The sequence below is a fragment of the Agrilus planipennis genome, unplaced genomic scaffold (genome assembly GCF_000699045.2).
Source record: "Agrilus planipennis isolate EAB-ADULT unplaced genomic scaffold, Apla_2.0 scaffold12, whole genome shotgun sequence".
Classification (NCBI taxonomy): Eukaryota; Metazoa; Arthropoda; class Insecta; order Coleoptera; family Buprestidae; genus Agrilus; species Agrilus planipennis.
The window spans coordinates 868,372-888,798 of NW_020439003.1; the positions used below are offsets into that span (position 1 = coordinate 868,372).

Sequence of the window (20,427 nt, forward strand, 5' to 3'; positions counted from 1 at the left end):
TAATAGTAATAAATAAAGTAAATGTTGACTTTGTAAGGAGAAGTTTAAAGCACTATATTTTAAACAATAGTACTGGGAAGCCTCACAGTATAAATTGTTAAGCCACAGAGTAAGCAGTTTGAACTTATCTAAATCAAATGCAGTTAGTTAATCCAAGTGACCAATTCGATTAAGCTGTCACAGTTTTGCAAACCTCATTACAAGTTTGTCTAAATTCGTTGATTATTCATATGTTTCGGTTACTTTTCTCATTAAATCGCCTTAAAATATTTATACGTTTTCACCTCAAAGAGAACCTTATTTTACACCGGTTAAAACGTCTCCCAATAATCAATACACTAAAACAAACTTTAATTGTTTTAATTTATAGGCCGATGTAGTCAAGTTTTACGAGTTTTTCGTATGAAATACACATATAGATAGATTTTTAATATGAGGAGAGTGACTGGAAAGTGATTTTTATATAAATATTTTGAGAAAATTTGTTGAAATTAATTTTTCTCGGTTGACATGGAAACCTAATGACGTTTTTAAAATTTACACACTTATTTACCACCACGGGCCATCGATTGATGCATCCACTTTGAAGTAAGAGTACACTGTAGGGAATGAAAAAACTTACTGAGACGTCGGTCGGATCGATCGGATCAGTATTAACGGAGCAAATAAAAAAAAACTGGAAATTTTTTTTTTTTTTAGTTTATATCTGCGTTGTAAATGTATCTACTTGTAGCGTAGGATTGCGGGAGTAAATTATATCTATTTATGCTCAAAATGAGCACATCTTTTGTTGGTCGTACATGACGAGTAATTGCAAGTATGTACAATTGTACATTAGCTACCTACTATATGGAGATTATGCTCAGTTTGCAAAATCGTTCGGGCAGAATGCAAATAAAACTAAATGCAGTTGAGGATTGTAGTGAGCAAAAATGCTCCGGTAGGAATCGAAACACGAAATGTTTGAAGTATAATCGTATCAAGATAAGAACGATCAGTAAAATCAGATGGAAGACGGTCTGTCGGAGACCCCACACATGGGCATAGGAGGGAAACATTTCATGTCAATTACGCTGGACATCATTAAGATTTGCAAAGCTGACTTATGCTAATTTTAATACGAAGGGAAGCTACAGCATCTGCTGCCTTCCACATGAATTCATGCTTGTTTGTATGTTGTACGTACATATATTTGTATGTAATAGGTACGCAGGATGCTTTTACTGTCGTATAAAACACTGACTCTGTAATGTCAAATTTGTAGTTCGCTTTAGTAAGATCAATAAACGTTATTTGCGGTAATGGTAGCAATGACAGTTATGAATATTTAAAATCAGATTTTTGCAATTCTTGAATATTTTCGAATTCTGTTTAGAAGCACAAAATTAACATAAAAATTTTGAATAGGTAAATGTGGTGCATAAATCGTAAAATAAACTTTTAACAATTTTTCGTAATTATAAGAAAATGAATTCACAATAAATAATCAGATACAACTATACCTGCTCATCAGGAAAATTGATTAAAATCCAAGTCAAAGCCAAGTATTGAAACCGGTAACTTTTGTTAATTATCCGTTTTAGACCTTATGATGATGATGATGATGATCCGTTTTAGGGTGTAAACATTCCCCTTAAGGATTAATTATGCTGGAATATCGCCCATAGATACAAAATGAAGTTTTTTTTTAAGATTGTAAGATATTCATACATGTTCCTCTCAGTAACACATAGTAGATAATGTTTTACCGAACGTTTTAATCCTTAAAACTACAAGACTTGTGCCTAAAGTTCGTAGTACCCGGCTCTGTTGGAGGTCCTAGTAAGTCAATTTCGAAATAGAACGGATATCCTTGTTTTTTATAAGCCCATGGGGTTGACAGCGTTCTACTTTTATTGTCGCCAAATGAATATTTTTGGGATATATTCTTTTTGCATTATATATTGTACATGTGTGCTTTTTATAGTAATATGTCAAGTTCAAACTTCTGTACCACTTGTTATACTGTTTCTGTATTTCAATACGTCATCAATGAAATTAAAACAACTAACAAAAAATTAGGGATGAAATTACGTACAATTAGTATTAATAAAAGGAAATAAAGTGGTAGAGAATATTTATTTAGATTTCATATTTCGGACTTTCTACAGCCAACAAAATGGGTGTAATAAGGTTGAAGAAAAGCAACTCATACTGGATCATGTGAGTCTTTATGGTTTCAACAGATCATCTGTTTATCATTAATTAATTAATTAATATTTGACAAATAAGCGAGAGAAAAATTAAATATTTATTGCTGTTATCTTTATACAAGTTCCATGCAACATACGTAATCTCTTTAATTTTGGCTTATTCATTACAGCTTTTTGATATTTTCAATCCGACTAGATCAAAACTGAGACGACGACAGTATTTTGCAAAATTTTTAAGAGTTTGATGCATGCGTGCGAGTGTGCGATTATTATAGTTTTATTTATCTATCATTAACCGAGATACACATGCATCAGCCTTCAACAGTATTACAACAAAGAAACGGAATCGTGTTTAAAATAAGTAGTATATGTCGGCGGGCTTGGGAAACGTTGCTAAACGTCTCGCATCTGATCGAAAGATAATAGTAACGGTGGCTCTCTATCTCTCTTTCATGAAAGAGTTGACCGTCCATGCAAGGTGTGCATTAGTTTAGGCTCCCACGCTCCACTTCCAGGATCGAGACGTGCACAAGGAAGGACGTGGGTGAACTCCTCCACGAGAACGTATGCAAGCAGTTCACGAAAACTATGACGATGGCTAACCACTGTCGCCAATTGGTGCATTCTCATACGGTGACAGATCTTCATTGCTTCACGACCTTTCAATTTTTTTCTTTAATAACACCACATGAACCCGTTGATCATTGGATGAATGGTGCTGTTGTTGATGGGACATCTTAAATGTGGTGATCCTTATACCGTAACCTAACCTAAGCTCTTGGTGTATCATACTTTATATATACCAATTAAGGAAACGTTTTCTATCATAGCCTAACCTAAAACCATGGTGCATAACACTTCACCCATGCAAGTCAAGGAAACCTTTTCCACCAAAACTCAACCAAAACGTTTGGATCGTACACAAGACAAGCGGGGAGACCTCTCTTAACCTAATGTAATCTATAAGGTACATAGCACTTTACCCCGAGCCAATCAGGAAATCCCGACTGTTATCTCACCCCATAACCTCCCGTAAACTGAGAGCATTTATCTGTAATCAACTAATCATTCCGTTACATCTGTTGTTTCTAAGATGAGCGAATTTTTACATTTAAACACGTTCAACGCTCTACTTTATTACATAGGTATGCGAACTAAAAGGGTCGTTTTTATGTTGTGGGATCAGTGTCTAACTTTACTTTTCCCAGTCTGAGAAAGGGTCAGTACGGATATCCTATTCATGACTTGTCACTTGTCATGTGACAATGGTCAACCAACCTGTTTGCCAAACTTGCAGATTCTTGGGGATAATGGCCACAAAACATCATTCGCTTATTGTGCCTTTAAATGGGTTTTTGTATTGAAAAGTTTGACCTATTTGACGTGTGAGATTTCAACCGCTTTCAGGAAACCAAATGGGGTGAATCTGAAGAAATTAGGTTATCCCGCAAGGGGATCGGATCAAATAAAGTGAGAAAAAAAGAATTTACGAATGCCTCGATGACTTTAAATATGAATCTTGGTATTTTTGACGAATAGTTAAGTTGAATTAGATTTATAATCAGTAAATCATCAGCAGCAAACTGAATTAGTTTACTATAAGAAAATATGATTCCATCATTTTCTGTATTTAGTGGAAATAGGAGATATCAACGCTTTATATGCACCTATCGATATTTCATTAAGAAAGATAGGAAATAGGTACTACTACTATCAATGTCCTATATAACACCATTTCAGAATATCTATACCTATACCTGCTGATCTTATATGGACCTGGCAGATGTGCCTCAAGTGTGGGAATTTGGCTCCAAAACCCTTTAACTTGAAAGGATTTACTTGTATTGTAATAAACTCACTATTCTTTGTTGTGTTAAATACCTATATCTGCCACTAACAATTTATTCCTTTACCAATGTCATAAATCACATATGGGTATTGATTTTGCTCGAAATCAGATCTACATCATAAATTATAAAAATCTGTCGATACAGCTTTGTAGGAACTCATAAACAGATTCATAGTATTTTGCAGTGTAACAAAAACTAGTTAATTATATTTTGCTTATAACTTGTACGTAGGTACTTGTACGATTCTTTTTCTTCTTATTTTTCCAGACGCATTTTTGGACCGTTACGTTAATCTCGAGTTTTTTTATTGATATATGTGTACGCGGACTATAATTTTGCCGGTCGGCTTGTAGTTCTTTTGTGCAGCCCCTTTTATAAAAATGAATCTATCGAGGGTGAAAGTAATAGTTGGCCAAATCAACCCCCACCCTATTAGTCCTTTATCCTAGCACCCTTGAATTTGTTACCTGCGTGTATCCACTCTGTATCAGTCTATGATCAGCATCCGATCTATGATACTCATCTTGATGTGCTAAAAATATTTTTGTACATCTGCAATACAAATATTTATATCACCTACTTGTTAAATGTTTAAACGTTACTGTAAAAAGTGAATTGTGTATTATTTGATATGGAAAGCTTTTGGAAAGTGAATTTTGATCTGTGGATATATAATTAACATGACTTACGAGGTTCTTCTCAAAATGAGGTTCCTGTGGACTGATTCATTCGGCAAGTAACTTTTGGACTTAATTTTTTGGGAAATTATAACTTGAATTAATCATTACTTCTAGAAAAAAAAGTGCTCCTTACTAACGACGAAATATTTTTTTTGTATTATTTGGAAAAGTATTACATTTAACATAATAATTTTAAATGTTTTAACTAGGAATAATAAACAGTGATAACGAGTTCAAATCGCACTTTTGCAAATTTTATTGTTGATATCTTTTGCAAGAAAAGCATTGATAAATTGATATTTTAATTTCTTCAATCTCACTGAGATTCATAGTTTTTGGATTGTTATTGAACTATTGAACAATAAGTTTGAAGCAATAGGTCATTAAGGAATTCTCTTTAATGTGGCACTTAACAAGTATTGACCGTCTGTATCTATAAAAAAGGATTATCTTATTGAAAACTGCCAATGTGATAATTACTATTTTCAAGCGAACGATTTTGCCGGAATGGGGGTTGCAATTCAATCTACACGAATGGTTGATAATCTTATATTAACGACTGTTTTTGTTTATAACTTCTGATTGAACAATTAAAACACTAGAAATATACATAGGTATATACTTTTATTTTATATTATAAGTAGTAAATATTTAATGTTGAACACGCTTATACAAGTAATAATAGGAAATCAGAGCCAAATAGGGGCAAAAAATTTTTATTGCAGTAATACAACACCGACGTTTCGCCTCTAGTTTGAGATTTTATCAAGGCTGCAATGCATGGTGACGATAATAATTAAATATAAAAGTGCAAAAGTAATGAAAACTTACTAACTTTAAGGTGTCACCATGCATTGCTTATATATGTTTGACATTAATCGTTTCTTATTATTAGTATTTTTCCCGATGTAGTGTGTCTATCAGGGCATTTTGGTGTTGGGCGGTGGTAGTATTTACGAGCAAGTAGTGGCTATAATGGCAGTCCCTTCTGATTAAAAGTCGCCTTGCCTTGCAACGCTGATTAGGAGCTGTAAAAATTGTCTCGGTGGCGACAATACAACACTAGTAGTGCTATAAGAGCAAACGGCGTGATAGCGCGAATCAGTGCTAGTGTAGCGGTGGCGATGCTTGAAATTATTTTATTGGCACTTAACTCCTGACAAATGAAGGCTGGGTCGTGACATTAACTGTGGGTTGTTGCGGGAGCCAACACTGAATTAGCGGACGTCTCTCATCCAATGGCTCTTTTCCACTTCAAGGACTCACTGTCGTTAATTCTAACGATTGAGAACGCGATCTGGGTCATCCGGAATACGTCAAGATACGTCTCGTCTTTAATCGAAAAATGATAAAGACAAGTAATTTTGTTTCGAAAAAAAAAAATAATAAGTTGTTTATTTGTGGATTTACCACAGAGACTGCATCTTTTTTGGAAATACTCAAAAACAAGTACCCCATCTCATCGCACCCCTGAAAGTTGCTTAATGGCAAAGTACAATATGTTGGCAAATGTCTAGATGATGGCCCCCACCCCCACCCGCTTTGGGAGAATCGAAAGAGGAGGTCTCCCCTACCACTGTACCATAAAAAGTTCGTGGCGGTCTCACCCCCATAAAAAGTTACGGGGGTTAGATGGGGGTGGGGGTAGGGGGGATCGAAAGAGGGTGGTCACCTGAGTAAAACCCCATAAAAAATTTGCGGCGGTCTCACCCCCATAAAAAGTTATGGGGGTTGAAAGTTGATTATTTTGTCAATTTTCATACACTATAATCAAGCGGGTGGAGGTGGGGGATCGAAAGAGGGTGGTCACATGAACAAAACCCGATAACCTAACCTAACCTACCTTATTGATAAAGATATTTAAATAATGTTTTATATAACTTTCTCAATATTTTTATGTATTTTTCATTAGTTTTACCTTTGAATATTGTTTAAGAATGACTATATAAATATTTACATGCAGAGAAATTTATAAAAATTGGCATATTTATTAACTTTGAACCCCCATAACTTTTTATGGGGGTGAGACCGCCACGAACTTTTTATGGTACACTGATGGGGGAGACCTCCTCTTTCGATCCCCCGAAGGGGGTGGGGGCCATCATATAGACCTTTACCCAATATGTTTTGTAAATATATTACTTCGAACAAAACAAATTAAATAGACTGTTTATCTTCAAGGATATAAAAGAAAATTGAAATGTACTTGTACTAATAATACCTATAACTTGTCTCACAAATAATTATTTATTTCATTCCAATAAGATAAAATTTCAACCTCAAAAGAAACGTTTCAAATATGTGCTTTCGACACTTCCTAAATAATAAATCGGCGGGCTTTCAAGTTTCAAGTTAAATTGATTCTTGTCGGGTGTTGAACGTGTACGCCATGTAGCATAAGGTCTTTTTTGTCGCTAGGATTTTGTTTTGGTTGCCGTGGCCGTTGGCAAATTGAATTATGCTTAGGAGTTTCTCAGTCTTGTTTGGCAGCGACATTGGATTATCTAGTTAGCGGAGTGACAAGCAAACCTCTAGGGCCCGAAACGCGATTACTGACCACCTATAGCTAGATGCTGGTAAAAAAAAACGAACTTAATTTAATTATATCAATCCCATTGGTAGCTTGTCGAGCTGACGATGTCACAAAGGTGAAATATGCCTTGGGCACGCACTAAAGACAGAAGATTTCGGTGGTTACTTAATCTCGATAAACCAAATAATTCTTTTCGCAAAGGCAATATTACAGTTGAAATAAACAAACAGGAAACGTATAATTAAATATTAAATTAGTAGTAGGGGTTTTAAGTGGTTTTTAACAAATACAATACTAGGTGGGTATGATAATCACCATCATCATCGTAAGGTCGTTAGTCCTAAGACGGGTTGGACGCGCACCTTCACTCCTTCCTCTCTTGAGCTAATCTTCGCATTTCCCTAAAACTAGAACATCCCACATATTTAACTATTTGCGAACAGTAATCTAATATAGGTCTACTTTTACTCCTCTTAACTCCTGTTTTTGCCTTTAATATGTCTCTGACTAGATCTTCATGCCTGAGAAGATGTCTTACCAACGTACCTCGCCTATTTTCTTTTGACTTCCATAGAGTCTTCTGTTCTCTTATTTTTTCTAATAACTCTTCTTCTGCGTCCACCGTCCATGTTTCGCACCCGTACAGCGCCGCGATCAAAACATACATCTTTAAAAAGCCTTTTCGAATTTTTAAATTAATCGTTCGCGAGCATAGAAGGTACTTCTTGTTATTGAAGGTGATTCGACCCTGCGCTATCCTATCCCTACTACTCATGATCATGGTGAAATTTAATTTTCGAATAAATTGTATATCTCATATTCAATTCTATTAAAAGCGGGTAATGAAAATGCTAAATATATTTGAATAATGCAAACAGTAAATGGTAGATGTATAATACTTTTTACTTTAGCTCAGTTAATTAGTCTAAATTAACTTAATCGTTATAATTAATTCGTTTGTCTAATAAATATACGGTTTTTGAATATAGATTTGTAGATTTTTGTATGTCATTCTATAAAATGTCCATGAAATTATTGGCGTTTTAGTAAATTCTTAATAGTAGGTGGTAGGTATTGCTGAGTGATGCTTGTTTTAGACCAAGCAATATATTATAATTAGGTTATTTTCTTGCAGGTTTGTAATTTCAGTCTCCGTCAGTCACGTTATTAATTACTTTTTAATGAATTCAGTAATATAAAAGGACGTGCGCAAAATATCAATTTTCCGTGATTATTCCGAAATTTCAGTGGAACGGGGTTTAACTGATGAACGTCGTTGTTATCGTATGTATAGTACACATGACTTCTAATCAAGTTGGCGGGCGTAATAAAAGTTAGGCAGATAAACAAGGCTGTTTATCACATATGGGTCGAAATTGAACAGTTGCCGTTTGCACCCTATAGTGCCCCATATTCTTCATTCTCTACGTAAATGTAATCGGTAGGTAAACCACAATTGGCCATTAGTCGATACATCATTTCAAGTATTAGGAATTAATTTTCGTGTTGCTCAGAGTTTTCAATACAATTAAAAACTAATATAGGTACTCATTTGATGAAATTTTTTACTGTTTAATTACCTAAAGTATCGTGGATTAGAAATAATGGGGAGGTATTAGAAAGATGTTTAAATCATCAGAGCACGATAATGGATAAGAAGTCCGACGTTTCACCTAGGTTTTTAGGTTTTCTCAGGGATAGGTTTAGGAAGGTTAATATTGTACATAAGAAATCTTCCCTTAATTTGTTGTTTAAATCAGAGCAGGATATATCAACGCCTAAAGATATCCTATAGAAAGCCTAACAACCTAGGCAAAACGTCGGACTTAGGTATAACAATAAATAATTTTTTTTTATCCCTTTTCGTGCTCTGATTTAAACATCTTCAACGAATTAAGGGATGATTTGGATATCGATATTAGAAAGAGTATTAGGAGAACAAAAACCATATAATCGAATAAATAAATAAAAAAGAAGAAGAGATAGGAAGGTTATATACGACACCCTCCAAGACATGAAAAGCTGACAAGAGATATACACTGGAAGCAGATTATCGACCATTTGAAGAAAATGTGAAGATTGGCTGAAGTAAAAGTGATGCGTGTACAACCAGTTTTAGGACTGATGTGATTACCCAGTATCATCAGGATGACAATAATTCTAGAAAATAAGGAAAGCTTGATTTATATTGAACTCAGTCAATATGTCTAGATTAGGAATTTTTAATGGAGAAAGATCTGACAGAATCAAAATATAAGAAAAACCTCTTTTAACCTTTTCTTGTATCTAGTACCTACGCGAGAACTGTTCAATGAAAATGAAAAATTAATTAAGAGACTTGTACAATTGTTACGGCCAAGGGACTATCAATGATTCTTTATAATAATAACAGAAACAGTTTATCGCAGCGTAGTCTTAATAAATTTTCTAGTTGGTTATTCTTCTACTTTTATTTTAACGATTATTAAATTATGGATTTTAACTTTTTTTAAATCATACGCTTTCGGGTTTTTGACACGTTGTAGGTAGCACCATTTCTTTTTTGTTTTGTTTCGTTCTATTCGAAAACTTTTGCTGCATGCTGTAATACTTCCTCTTGTCATAAGTCGCACTCGTAGCAATTGGAAAAACGAACAAACCGCCTCTAACCACCCTTCTGGTCTCGGACAATGCACGTCTGGTCCTCCGTTGTTTTGGTCCATTGAAGGCCCGCTGTGACCTCTGGAGAGACCAAGCACCTGGACACAACTTCTGTTGATCCACATTCAGTTATTACATACTTGTTTCGAGCAATGGCGGGTTCAGAAGGGTTCGCAATGTTTAATTTACCGAATACGTTGCTCAACGATTGAGAATAAAGAAGTCGCTCTCATCAAAAATTCTGCTGTTAGAAAATTGCTCCACGCTTTTGGACATCTAGAAACAAACTTTCTATTGTTGGTAATAGTTTTAGTCTTTCAATCGAAGTAAGACTAGAACTTTTAAAATTGTTATCCCAAAATGATGAAAAGGCTTTTAATTTACTTTCCGAAATCTTAGAGCTGCTGTGTAATTATTTTCGGAAAAATAATGTAATGAAAACTGTAGTAATTCATGTTGTTACAATTGCTTTTTATTTCTGTATTATTATCGTAGACTATTGACATTTAGAATGATGGAAACAACGATACAGAACATAAATTAATAGTATCAGAAAGCAGAGCGTAAATTGGTCTATACGCGATCTCCAAATTGGCAGAGGCATCGACTTCGTCTGATTGTAATATAGAAAGGTCTGTAATAGCTTGAACCGAGCCAATTTCTTTATTTATCTCCGATCGGGGGTTGTTTTCCCCTTCGCAATGCGAAAACATTGAATCGAAATTACGTTTGCATCCACTTACAAGGATACTGTGAGCTTCTAACGACATACATAAAAGTTAGGACTTATCGAAAAAGGATACGCCAACCACGGCATGTGATATGATCACGTCCTGGCTTGTATCTAAGTGAGTGACCAATGGAAAAAATACATAGAAAGCTAACAAAAGCTGCTACCCTTCTCGCGCAGCAGCATTGGTCAGTAGGGAGTGGTCATTGGGGTGGACAACGCTCGAAAACGGTTGGCTATTCAAGGGACCCTTTGCGAACATTATCTACCTAGCACGTTATATAAAGTATTTAACAAAAAGGTGTATATATATAAGTAGCCAAAAGTATTTAACAAATCCTCTAAAGCAAAAAAAATTACAAAGGCTTTTACCTGCCTTTATTTATGGTAGTCTAAAATATACTATTTTTTTTTACAGAAAATATGTACTTATAAAATATTTCTAGAAAGAATTTTGTGTTATTATCTTCTGTTATGCGTAATTTTGAAAGAAATTAGAGTGGATTTACTGTTTTCTTTTATGTGCAAAGTAAAAAGCGAGTTTTATTGTCCACCACAACTGGCACCGTCGGATAATAATGAGAAAAGTACAAAAAACACCAGTGGCGAGAGACCAAACAGCCAACAAGAGCGCTGGTGATATGTGGGACAATTAAAAATATCAGCTGAGCTAGTGATTGCTAATCCCGGCAGGGTGCTAACAATGGATCTGCGAAGGGGTGAGTAGTACGCTTGTCGAGTGTCATTACTACACCCCGGCACGTCGGGGGGTGGGCTCCGAATTGCAGCTGTTTTAAGAAATCGATACCAAGCACTCTTGGCGAGAAGAACTAAGACGCTTATGACCACAGACCATGTAAAAACTTTTTATACCAAAAGTCAAAGTATGATCATTATAACTGTCATACACATACAAATAATTATAATACGTGGGTAGTATAGGAAGTGTGTAGCTCCACAAGTAACAACATACGTGTTTACTATTACTAGATTTTATTAATGACTTCGCTTGGGTTGATTTTCATATAAAATATTTAAAAATTGAAAATAATAATAGGGTTATTAGTATTGTGTATTTCAATTTAACTCCAATAAAAGCATACTCATTTAGATTCACCAAACTTTTTTGCTCATATCGGAAGATACAGTTGATTTGCCGGACGACTACATGCAATTCAGAAACAGCTAGAGATGCCCCTTTCCTTTACTTGAATGCACCTAGACAAAATTCAAACTTTTTCTGTCATGCTCAAGCTTAGCGTGTATTCATTTTATTCACAGGTTTCCTCAAGGTCACATATCTAACCGCTTGAAAAGAGTTGTTAAACTAATTTTTCTATCCTTCAAGATCAGTATTTGTTTTTCTGGTAAAGGTACTCTGTGTTCTTTTCTGTACCCTGACAAGTTTACAAGTTTACAATTTTTACAAGTTTACAAATTTACAATTTTTACAAGTTTACAAGTTTACAATTTTTACAAATTTACAAGTTTACAATTTTTACAAGTTTACAAGTTTACAATTTTTACAAGTTTTACAAGTTTACAAGTTTACAATTTTTACAAGTTTACAAATTTACAATTTTTACAAGTTTACAAGTTTACAATTTTTACAAATTTACAAGTTTACAATTTTTACAAGTTTACAAGTTTACAATTTTTACAAGTTTTACAAGTTTACAAGTTTACAATTTTTACAAGTTTACAAATTTACAATTTTTACAAGTTTACAAGTTTACAATTTTTACAAATTTACAAGTTTACAATTTTTACAAGTTTACAAGTTTACAATTTTTACAATTTTTACAAGTTTACAAGTTTACAATTTTTACAAGTTTACAAGTTTACAAGTTTATAAGTTTACAAGTTTACAAGTTTACAAGTTTACAAGTACAATTTTACATGTTTATAAGTTTACAATAAAAAAAGGTACTTCGTACATTAACATCATAAGGTCGTCAGTCCTAAGATTGGTTGGACACGCAGCTCTTATCCTGAGCTAATCTTCGCAGGAGTATTATAAGATTAAAAATTACAGGAATAAAAAAACACGCTTTATGACCACTTCGAATGCGTAGAAATGTGTTTTTCATTTTCAAAAAATTGCGGAAATAAAACTATGAATGGAACTACCTATATATATTTACAGATAAACTCTCACTTTGCTAGGTACAGCAAAGAAATTTTAAAAAAAGGGTAGTGGAAATTTTTTAATTTCATTAAATTAATTTCACAATTAAGTAATAAGTTTAATAAGTTGTATTCAATATTTTTTAAAAAAATCTTTTGTTACAGCAGATGCAGATGGGGCAGATCTAGGAGATCACCAGGACATTTTGACATGTGGAGCATGCCAAAAGCCCTTCGCCCTTTCGGATATCGTTCGCTTCATCCAACACAAAGTCACCTCCTGCAACAAGGAAAATTTTGCAGGAGGACATTGCTTCGCCGTAAGCGGAGATCGCGAAAGGGACAACGACGATGGCCCTTTGCCTCTTTCCACCATCAATACCAGAAGACCGAGTATCTCGGCCCCCATATCTGGAAAGAAAGTGATCGGAAACAGCAGCAGGTATGCATAATTGTAATTAACACCTACTTATAAGGAGTCCTTTGTAAACCTTTTTTACTTCTTACTGAAATGTACGTGCAGGAAAAAGAGTACTTGATTGTGTGAAAATAATAGAAATCAACGATATTTAATCAACTGAAGAATGTGTTTTTCTAAGCAAAATTTAAGTTTTAGATGAATTTCATAACACTTTTATCCAAGTTAGAATTTCAATAAAAAGAATGTAGTCACTTCTATGTTCGCGAACGGTTAATTTAGAAATCCGAAAAAGGTTATTAAAGGTGTATGTTTGGAGTTCGGCGCTGTACAGGTGCGAAACATGGACAGTGGGCGCGGCGGAAAAGAAAAGGTTAGAAGCGTTCGAAATGTGGTGTTATAGGCGGATGATGAGGATACCGTGGATAGAGAGAGACGGCTAGAAATGAAGAGGTATTAGAAAGAATAGGAGAAAGAGGACTCAATGGAAGTCAGTAAGAAATAGGCGAGATAGGCTAGTAGGGCACCTTCTCAGGCATGAGGTCTAGTCAGAGGCATATTAGAAGCAGAAGCGGAAGTTAGGAGGGGTAGAGGTAGACCTAGATTAGTTACTGTTCGCAAATAGTTAAGGATGTGGGTTGTTCTAGTTTTAAGGAAATGCGAAGATTAGCTCAGGATAGGAGGAAGTGGAGGTGCTTGTCGAACTTGTTTTAGGACTAACGACCTTTTGAGGATGATGATGATGATGTTAGTAAGACACCTTTTCAGGCATGAAGGTCTAGTCAGTGACATATTAGAGGCAGAAACGGGAGTTAGGATGGGTAGAGGTAGACCTAGCTTAGATTAATGCAAAGATTAGTTCGGGATAGGAAGGAGCAGAAGTGTGTAGGACTGACGACCTTAAGATGATGAGAATTCGATTCTCCTTTAATACTTTCGGTCATCAGTTCTTGTACCTGATGCAACCTTTTATTGGTACACTATCTTTTCATATACTCACAGGCTCTTTGACCAGATAGAAATGATATGTTAATTTGTTGTTTAAAATTGTCTGCATTGCGTTTTTATTGTTCTAGGGTTCATACGCCACCCCCTGCTTCTCCTCGGCTACCAGCACCAGGCGACCTCTGCGTGGACGGCGCCGCTTCCTCCACTCCAAAGAGGAGAGTGTCAAGTTCACCGCTGATGTCGTCCAGCCCGGATGATGCTGAAGACATCAAGCCTGTTATCAAACAAGAGCGAATGGACACAACGTCCTCACCAGATGAGAACAACCATAAAAAGTCGAGGACGGAAGTTGCAGACGCCGAATCCAATACAACGAATAGTGGTAAGTATTTTACCGATATTTTTCTTTTAATGTGCGTGTGTACGATTATCATGAGAAACGAACAGCGAAAAGTTGATACATATACTTGCTTTATCATTTCCATTGTTTACATTTCAGTCAATTCTCGGAAAATGTGAAAACTTAATAAAATGAAAACGAAAAGGAAATGAAATTAGTAATACAGATTTACCTAGCGGTGGAAAATTTTAATGTGGCAGTATTAGTAATACATACCTTAATGTTTTGGTGTGTTTTAATTACCTATTTAATTTATGTGCAAAACGATTTTAAAGTAGATGTAACATCACAATAATTTTTATGCATTTTTCGTGTTTGTACTTATTCATACCCTCTACTATTTAGGGTTCCGTACCTTCTTTGTTTGTCTGTTTGTCAGTCAAGAATATATGTACTTGTATATTTCGATAAAACAGATCAGTAAAAATGGGTGGTATTTTTAAAAAACTCGAAATGAATTAGTGATTTTTCCTTTTGAAACCATGCTTCTGATGTTTCAAAGTTATTTATAATGTGTGCCACCCTGTGTTATTTACAAATAACGGGAAGCGGCCAGGCGTTTAGGACAGTATATTGTATGTTCAAATGGTGTAGGCTCAAACCCAACACGGCAGCCATATATTTTCCTCTGAAAATCTTAAATTCAATATATTTACTACGTAGGCGCTCCAAGGATCAGATTGCCTTTAATATCGCATTTTTCATTTATTTGTAATTTATATCAGCATTTTTTGCTATGGTCTTTCTGCAAATTTCTAAGAATTCATGGCAAGTCCATGCTGTAAGTAATTTCAAACTATAAACCCTGGCATTTGCTTGTCTGTACTTGATAATATTTTGAAAATTTTATTTGTAATATTTAAATCGTTCAAAGACCAGATAATGGCTTGACAAACGACGGCCTGTGGTCAATATGAGCCACGCTTTCAGGGTCGACGACGAGTGGCTTTTAGAAGTAGGTACCTACATATTTCGAATTTTTCGCTTTATTTGTTTTCGAATAATGAGATTAAAATGATGTTTTTTGACTGCTTTTCTGACGGTGGCAGTGTGTCTAAAACATTTTGAAGTACCTTCGTATATCATGCTCTGATCCATGGTCCCGTCGTTCCTGTTTCCAACAGGCGTCGGTAATGCACCTTACTATTGTTTCGCAGCTCATTAAGCAAGCCATTCGTTAGGTACACCATACGTTGGGTACATTTGTAAATGCTTTTATTGTCACCAATACTATTACTGTATGTACGTATCTTACTACATAGATATAATAGATAGATGTTTGTACGTATGTGGATATGCGACCGCCACAACATTATAAATCACGACGAGGATGCATCCTAGACAAGCAGTTTACCTTCAGTATTCGCTCCGGTGATGCGGTGTGATGTTTATACCGTTACACTGATTCTTACCTCATTTGCCCTTCTTTAGGCTTGCAATTTTATACGCGAAAAGTAGGCAAAGGTAAACAACCTGTACACAAAAACATAATTCATATTACATTGTCATTCTTCTCTCTTTTTTTATAGCTAAACTTTTTCTAAAAAAACAACAAAATTGAGAGGATTTTAGTACTTTTTCCTTTTGGTCTACAAATTTTCTTGAAATTGAGCTTTTATTGACGACAAATGGTCAAATGATGATAACAATTAGTATTTTGTCGCTAATACAATAACTGCATTATTTATCTAACTTTTATCATGAGTTAAACTGTAAAGAAATTCTTCATTATCGATCATTTATAATATAGGCAATAATAATTAACAATTGGAAAAAAGATACAAGTTGTCGAATATAAGTCCTTGCAGTAAATAGTTCATTTGCAATTTTGTCTGAACCCTCCTGTACCTTTTGAATAATAATAATAATAATGAAAACCGTTTGTCGTAGTTGAATAAAAATTTCTCTTCTCTGTGAAGGAGGAGTTTACCTTTTCATTCACTGACTAAACGTGGTCGCAAACAAGGTTTACCCAACAATAGCAATTAATTAGAATTTACTTTCACTTGGATGATGATTTATGCGCTTTTTGACGGTATCGCCGTCATTGTTCTTCATCACGAAAAGGCATTGATTTCTAAGTTCTCTTTCGCATTAGCAATTTATGATGCAGGTTGTGGGTACTTGCTCGTATAGCGAGAGGCGAGAGAGAGACGCGATGACTCAGCGGCTGAGATTTAATTGCGTAACGAATTAATAATTATTACAAAAAATGACCTTTTGGTGAAGAGATTCAAGACCGTTCAAATCTAGACAAGGCAAACGATGCACACGATAAGGACTTTATTGAGCAACACAAACTAGCCATTAGCGGAAAGAGATGAACTATTGAACCCTGATATTTGAATCTAGAAGGATATACGGTTCGCGTATCTTTCATCATGTTTTCGAGTGTCCGTGTTGTGGTGAACAAAAAAAATCACTTTTAACAAAGAAGGTTAAAACTTAATGGATTCTTGCTTACTTTTAAATCATTATTTTACATATACCTGTTTATATATTTAAATTTACATTCAATCGCATGAGGGTTTCCGGTTGTTAATAAATTTTCGCAACTGATAAAACAATTGACAATGCCGCATAAGTATAGGAACCTATAGAAATTTGAGTCCGGGTCTGCAACGTATTAGTGGGCCCGCCAAATCACTTCATACGCGAAATGTTTTCATCCTTAGATATACAATACTTTGATAACAAAAATTAAATTTTTTGTTAATGTTGGACCCCTCAAAAAGTCCGCCCCCGATGATTTACCCCCTTTCTTGCATCCCTATCTCAGCGGTCTTGTTTCTATTTCTTTCAAAATTATACCGCAGTGGTTTAAGGAAGCTTCAGTTGTGTTATCCTTCCATTACTTAGAAACATTGGACACTAAATGAAGAAGGGCTACAGAAACAAAATAATTCTCTCAAAGTACTTAATTCTTGTGGATAATTTTACAACTTCATTATCACCTGAAATTTCCAAGACTACATTTAAATATAGTTTTCACCCTTAATACTACTCGCTTTCATTAGTGCCTCTGGCGCTGTTTGGACTGCAGTTCATTGAAACAGACATCGCGTCGGATGAACGGGTTCGCCACACGACCGTGATGATACACAAGAACAAAAAAAAAAGCGGAATGAACGAGTTCGTAAAGTAGTAGTACGTGCGAGATGAAAAGGAAGAAGAAGGGAACCGACCGGGGGGCCAGGTTTTATTATTAGTCGTGGTAATCGCAGGGGCACGCGCTTTACTAATTCTCTTATCCGTTTACGATTAGGTTGCTGCCGCCACCGTTCACTACCACCTCATGCTACTCTACAACTACATACTCGTAAGACCACTTTTTTACTGGTCTCTCTGGCGCGTGGTGGCATCATTTGCGCTATCTTGACAGACAACTTACGCAACATTACGTTCCTGGGGTTGGATGTTACACGAGTCTTTGTTAAAGAATCCATCTATTCAACCAACCCTTAAATGCATTGGTAGTTTATAACAAAAAAAAGTTAAAGACACCGGAAGGTTTCAGAAGGGGACAGTGCAAAAAAAAAATAATTGGTAGATGGGTAGATGCTGTGCTTGATTCTGTTTGCTGTGGAGGAGGACAGCTGGTGTTTTTTGATTAAATTTAAATATCACAAGATGTTTTAAAGAAAATATTTACTCTCACCCTAACTCGAACATGTAAATTGGTGCACCTTTTTTGGAATACAGCTATTTTGCGTTGAATCGGAACTACGAGTTTATTAGGTATTAGTTAAAAACTCACCCTGACGTCTCTTAATATCTATGTGGGATGACCAAATGGCCCATGGACTGATTCCAGATCGTCGTACATTACAAAATACTAAGAAATTGGATCCCTCTGCACTAACGGGACCTCTCCCTTTTCTAATACCTTAGACGGTTGGGACGAATGTGGGCACGCATTATTCTTTATTTTGATTTAAATTCCGGATATCTTAACGAATTTTATGATTCCCGTCGGACTCAAAATTTGAGCACGAACTTCCGGACATGTCCGGGATTTTCCGGACGGATGATCACTCTATTAATAGATGTAGTAATTAGCGAGTCTCTATCGTTATACATAATGATAGAAAATGGTCTTTCTTGATGTTATTTGGAAAGAGGTGCAAATGTACATAATCCTTATTTGACCTATGCTTGTCGGGTAGGTAGGTACCATTGCAAGTAGAGCAGAAATAGGTATATTTTTTGATCTATTTTCGGTTTAAATTACCACTCTGGAATAAGGAATCAAAATTAAGGTTTTTAAAAGTATTTATTTTGTTGCACACTATGTAGAACATCACTCATACTCTGTACTTAAAAAAGAAATACTAAAAATAGTTATTATTATAAGTAAAAAAGTTACCTATAATTAATTTTGATAAATATTTGAAAACATCCGATTAAAATGTAGGATTGAAATTTGGTCAGTAGGTACCTATTAATTGCAAATTAACTATAAATAGAGGAAAGTATTTTGTAAACATAATAAAATTTTTTTGCTGTAAATTGGGCCAGTTTTATTTATCATTTAAGGTGCTAGAATATCACTCGAGATTTACTACTATTTAGAGTAAGTAAATTTTCTAGAATTTCAATTAAATATCTTTTCCAACCAAAACAGTCCAAACAATCTTGCGATTTAACTACCCCTCTACCATCTATGAAGGATGATGATAATGGTAGAGAACTTTTCACTTAATTTGGTTAATGGCCACGCATAATCTTTAAATTTAAAAGTATTCTCGTGGCGATTACGATTAAAGGCAAAACTTGGGGACACAATAAAAAAAGCATTGAATACAAAACAGATGGGGTGACGTGCTGCCTGATTTGCACAATAAGTGCTGTCCATCTCCGCTGGACATCACCCTTTGCCTAGAAGACCCCTTCGCATTTAAGTCGTTCATCCAACCGTGAATGAATCACGTTCAAATTTTAAACTCTATTATTGTACCTCCCTCGTGAATGATTATGTCCAGTGGTACGAGTGCTAACGTGACATGTGTTTGCTGCTCTTGAGAATTACGATTAAAAAAATCCCGATCGATAATGCCGCAGATAAGATAAGTACAATTATATTGCGGACAGGAGCGGCTACGGCTACGCACTTATTACCTAAACTTTTGCTGCGAGAACGACTCATTGCTCAAGTCTCAAGGTAGATATAAAATTTAAAACTCGGTTGGAGGGCAGGATTCAGTCCCAGTCGGTAGCAAGAAACCGCGAAGCGTCTGGAAAAGCCCAAAAGTCTTTAGACCACAAAGGGAAAGCACGGGAAAAAGCTTACAATCTAATAACACCACTTATAGTAGCCTAAATTAAGAACTGCATAAGTTCCTTGTCAGTAACTTGTCTAAACTATCAGATGTTGATTGTGATTTTGATCTTGCGTATTAGTTCTCATAAGCGGTTGGTAGTTTCGATAAATCACTAATTATATCGAAGAAGTTCTTTAAACTCACACACGTAAAACAAAATAAAAATAACAACACAAATTTTTTGTCAATAATTTATGGAATTATATCACAACCCTCCGTTTTACACCCCATTTTATAGTAGATGATACCGTTGTATAAGGAAACTGTACGAAAATTCAAGCTTCCTGACTTTGTTATTGCCTGCTCCTTGATTGATATATTAAGCTTTGAGCTGTCTTTTCACTTATTTAGTAGCTGAATTATAAAAAATCCTTTCTTAATGCTCGCCTACGTTGTAGGGTACGTTTTGGATATGGGATGATATATCAGTCAGCCAGTTTATGCATTTATATGTGTATATATCAATTTATTGCGTAATTAATAGAAACTAAATGTAGTTTTCTTATTTCTCAAAATTTTGAGTTATACCTTAATTCGATTTTCTGGAATAGACCGTTAAGTAATTCTATAATACAGAATCATGACTTG

General features: G+C 35.1%; 1 protein-coding gene across 2 annotated transcripts in view; it reads left to right on the plus strand.

The window, feature by feature from the left end:
- The window catches only part of LOC108733338 (B-cell lymphoma/leukemia 11B), a 75,193-nt gene that overhangs the window by 44,073 nt on the left and 10,693 nt on the right, over window positions 1-20,427 (plus strand). The window contains exons 2-3 of one of the 2 annotated variants that reach the window (XM_025975920.1): window positions 12,918-13,194; window positions 14,247-14,500. In XM_025975920.1, coding sequence (XP_025831705.1) covers window positions 12,918-13,194; window positions 14,247-14,500 — 531 coding nt within the window. The remainder of the gene's footprint in view (window positions 1-12,917; window positions 13,195-14,246; window positions 14,501-20,427) is intronic. The other variant, XM_025975921.1, reaches the window with a different exon arrangement.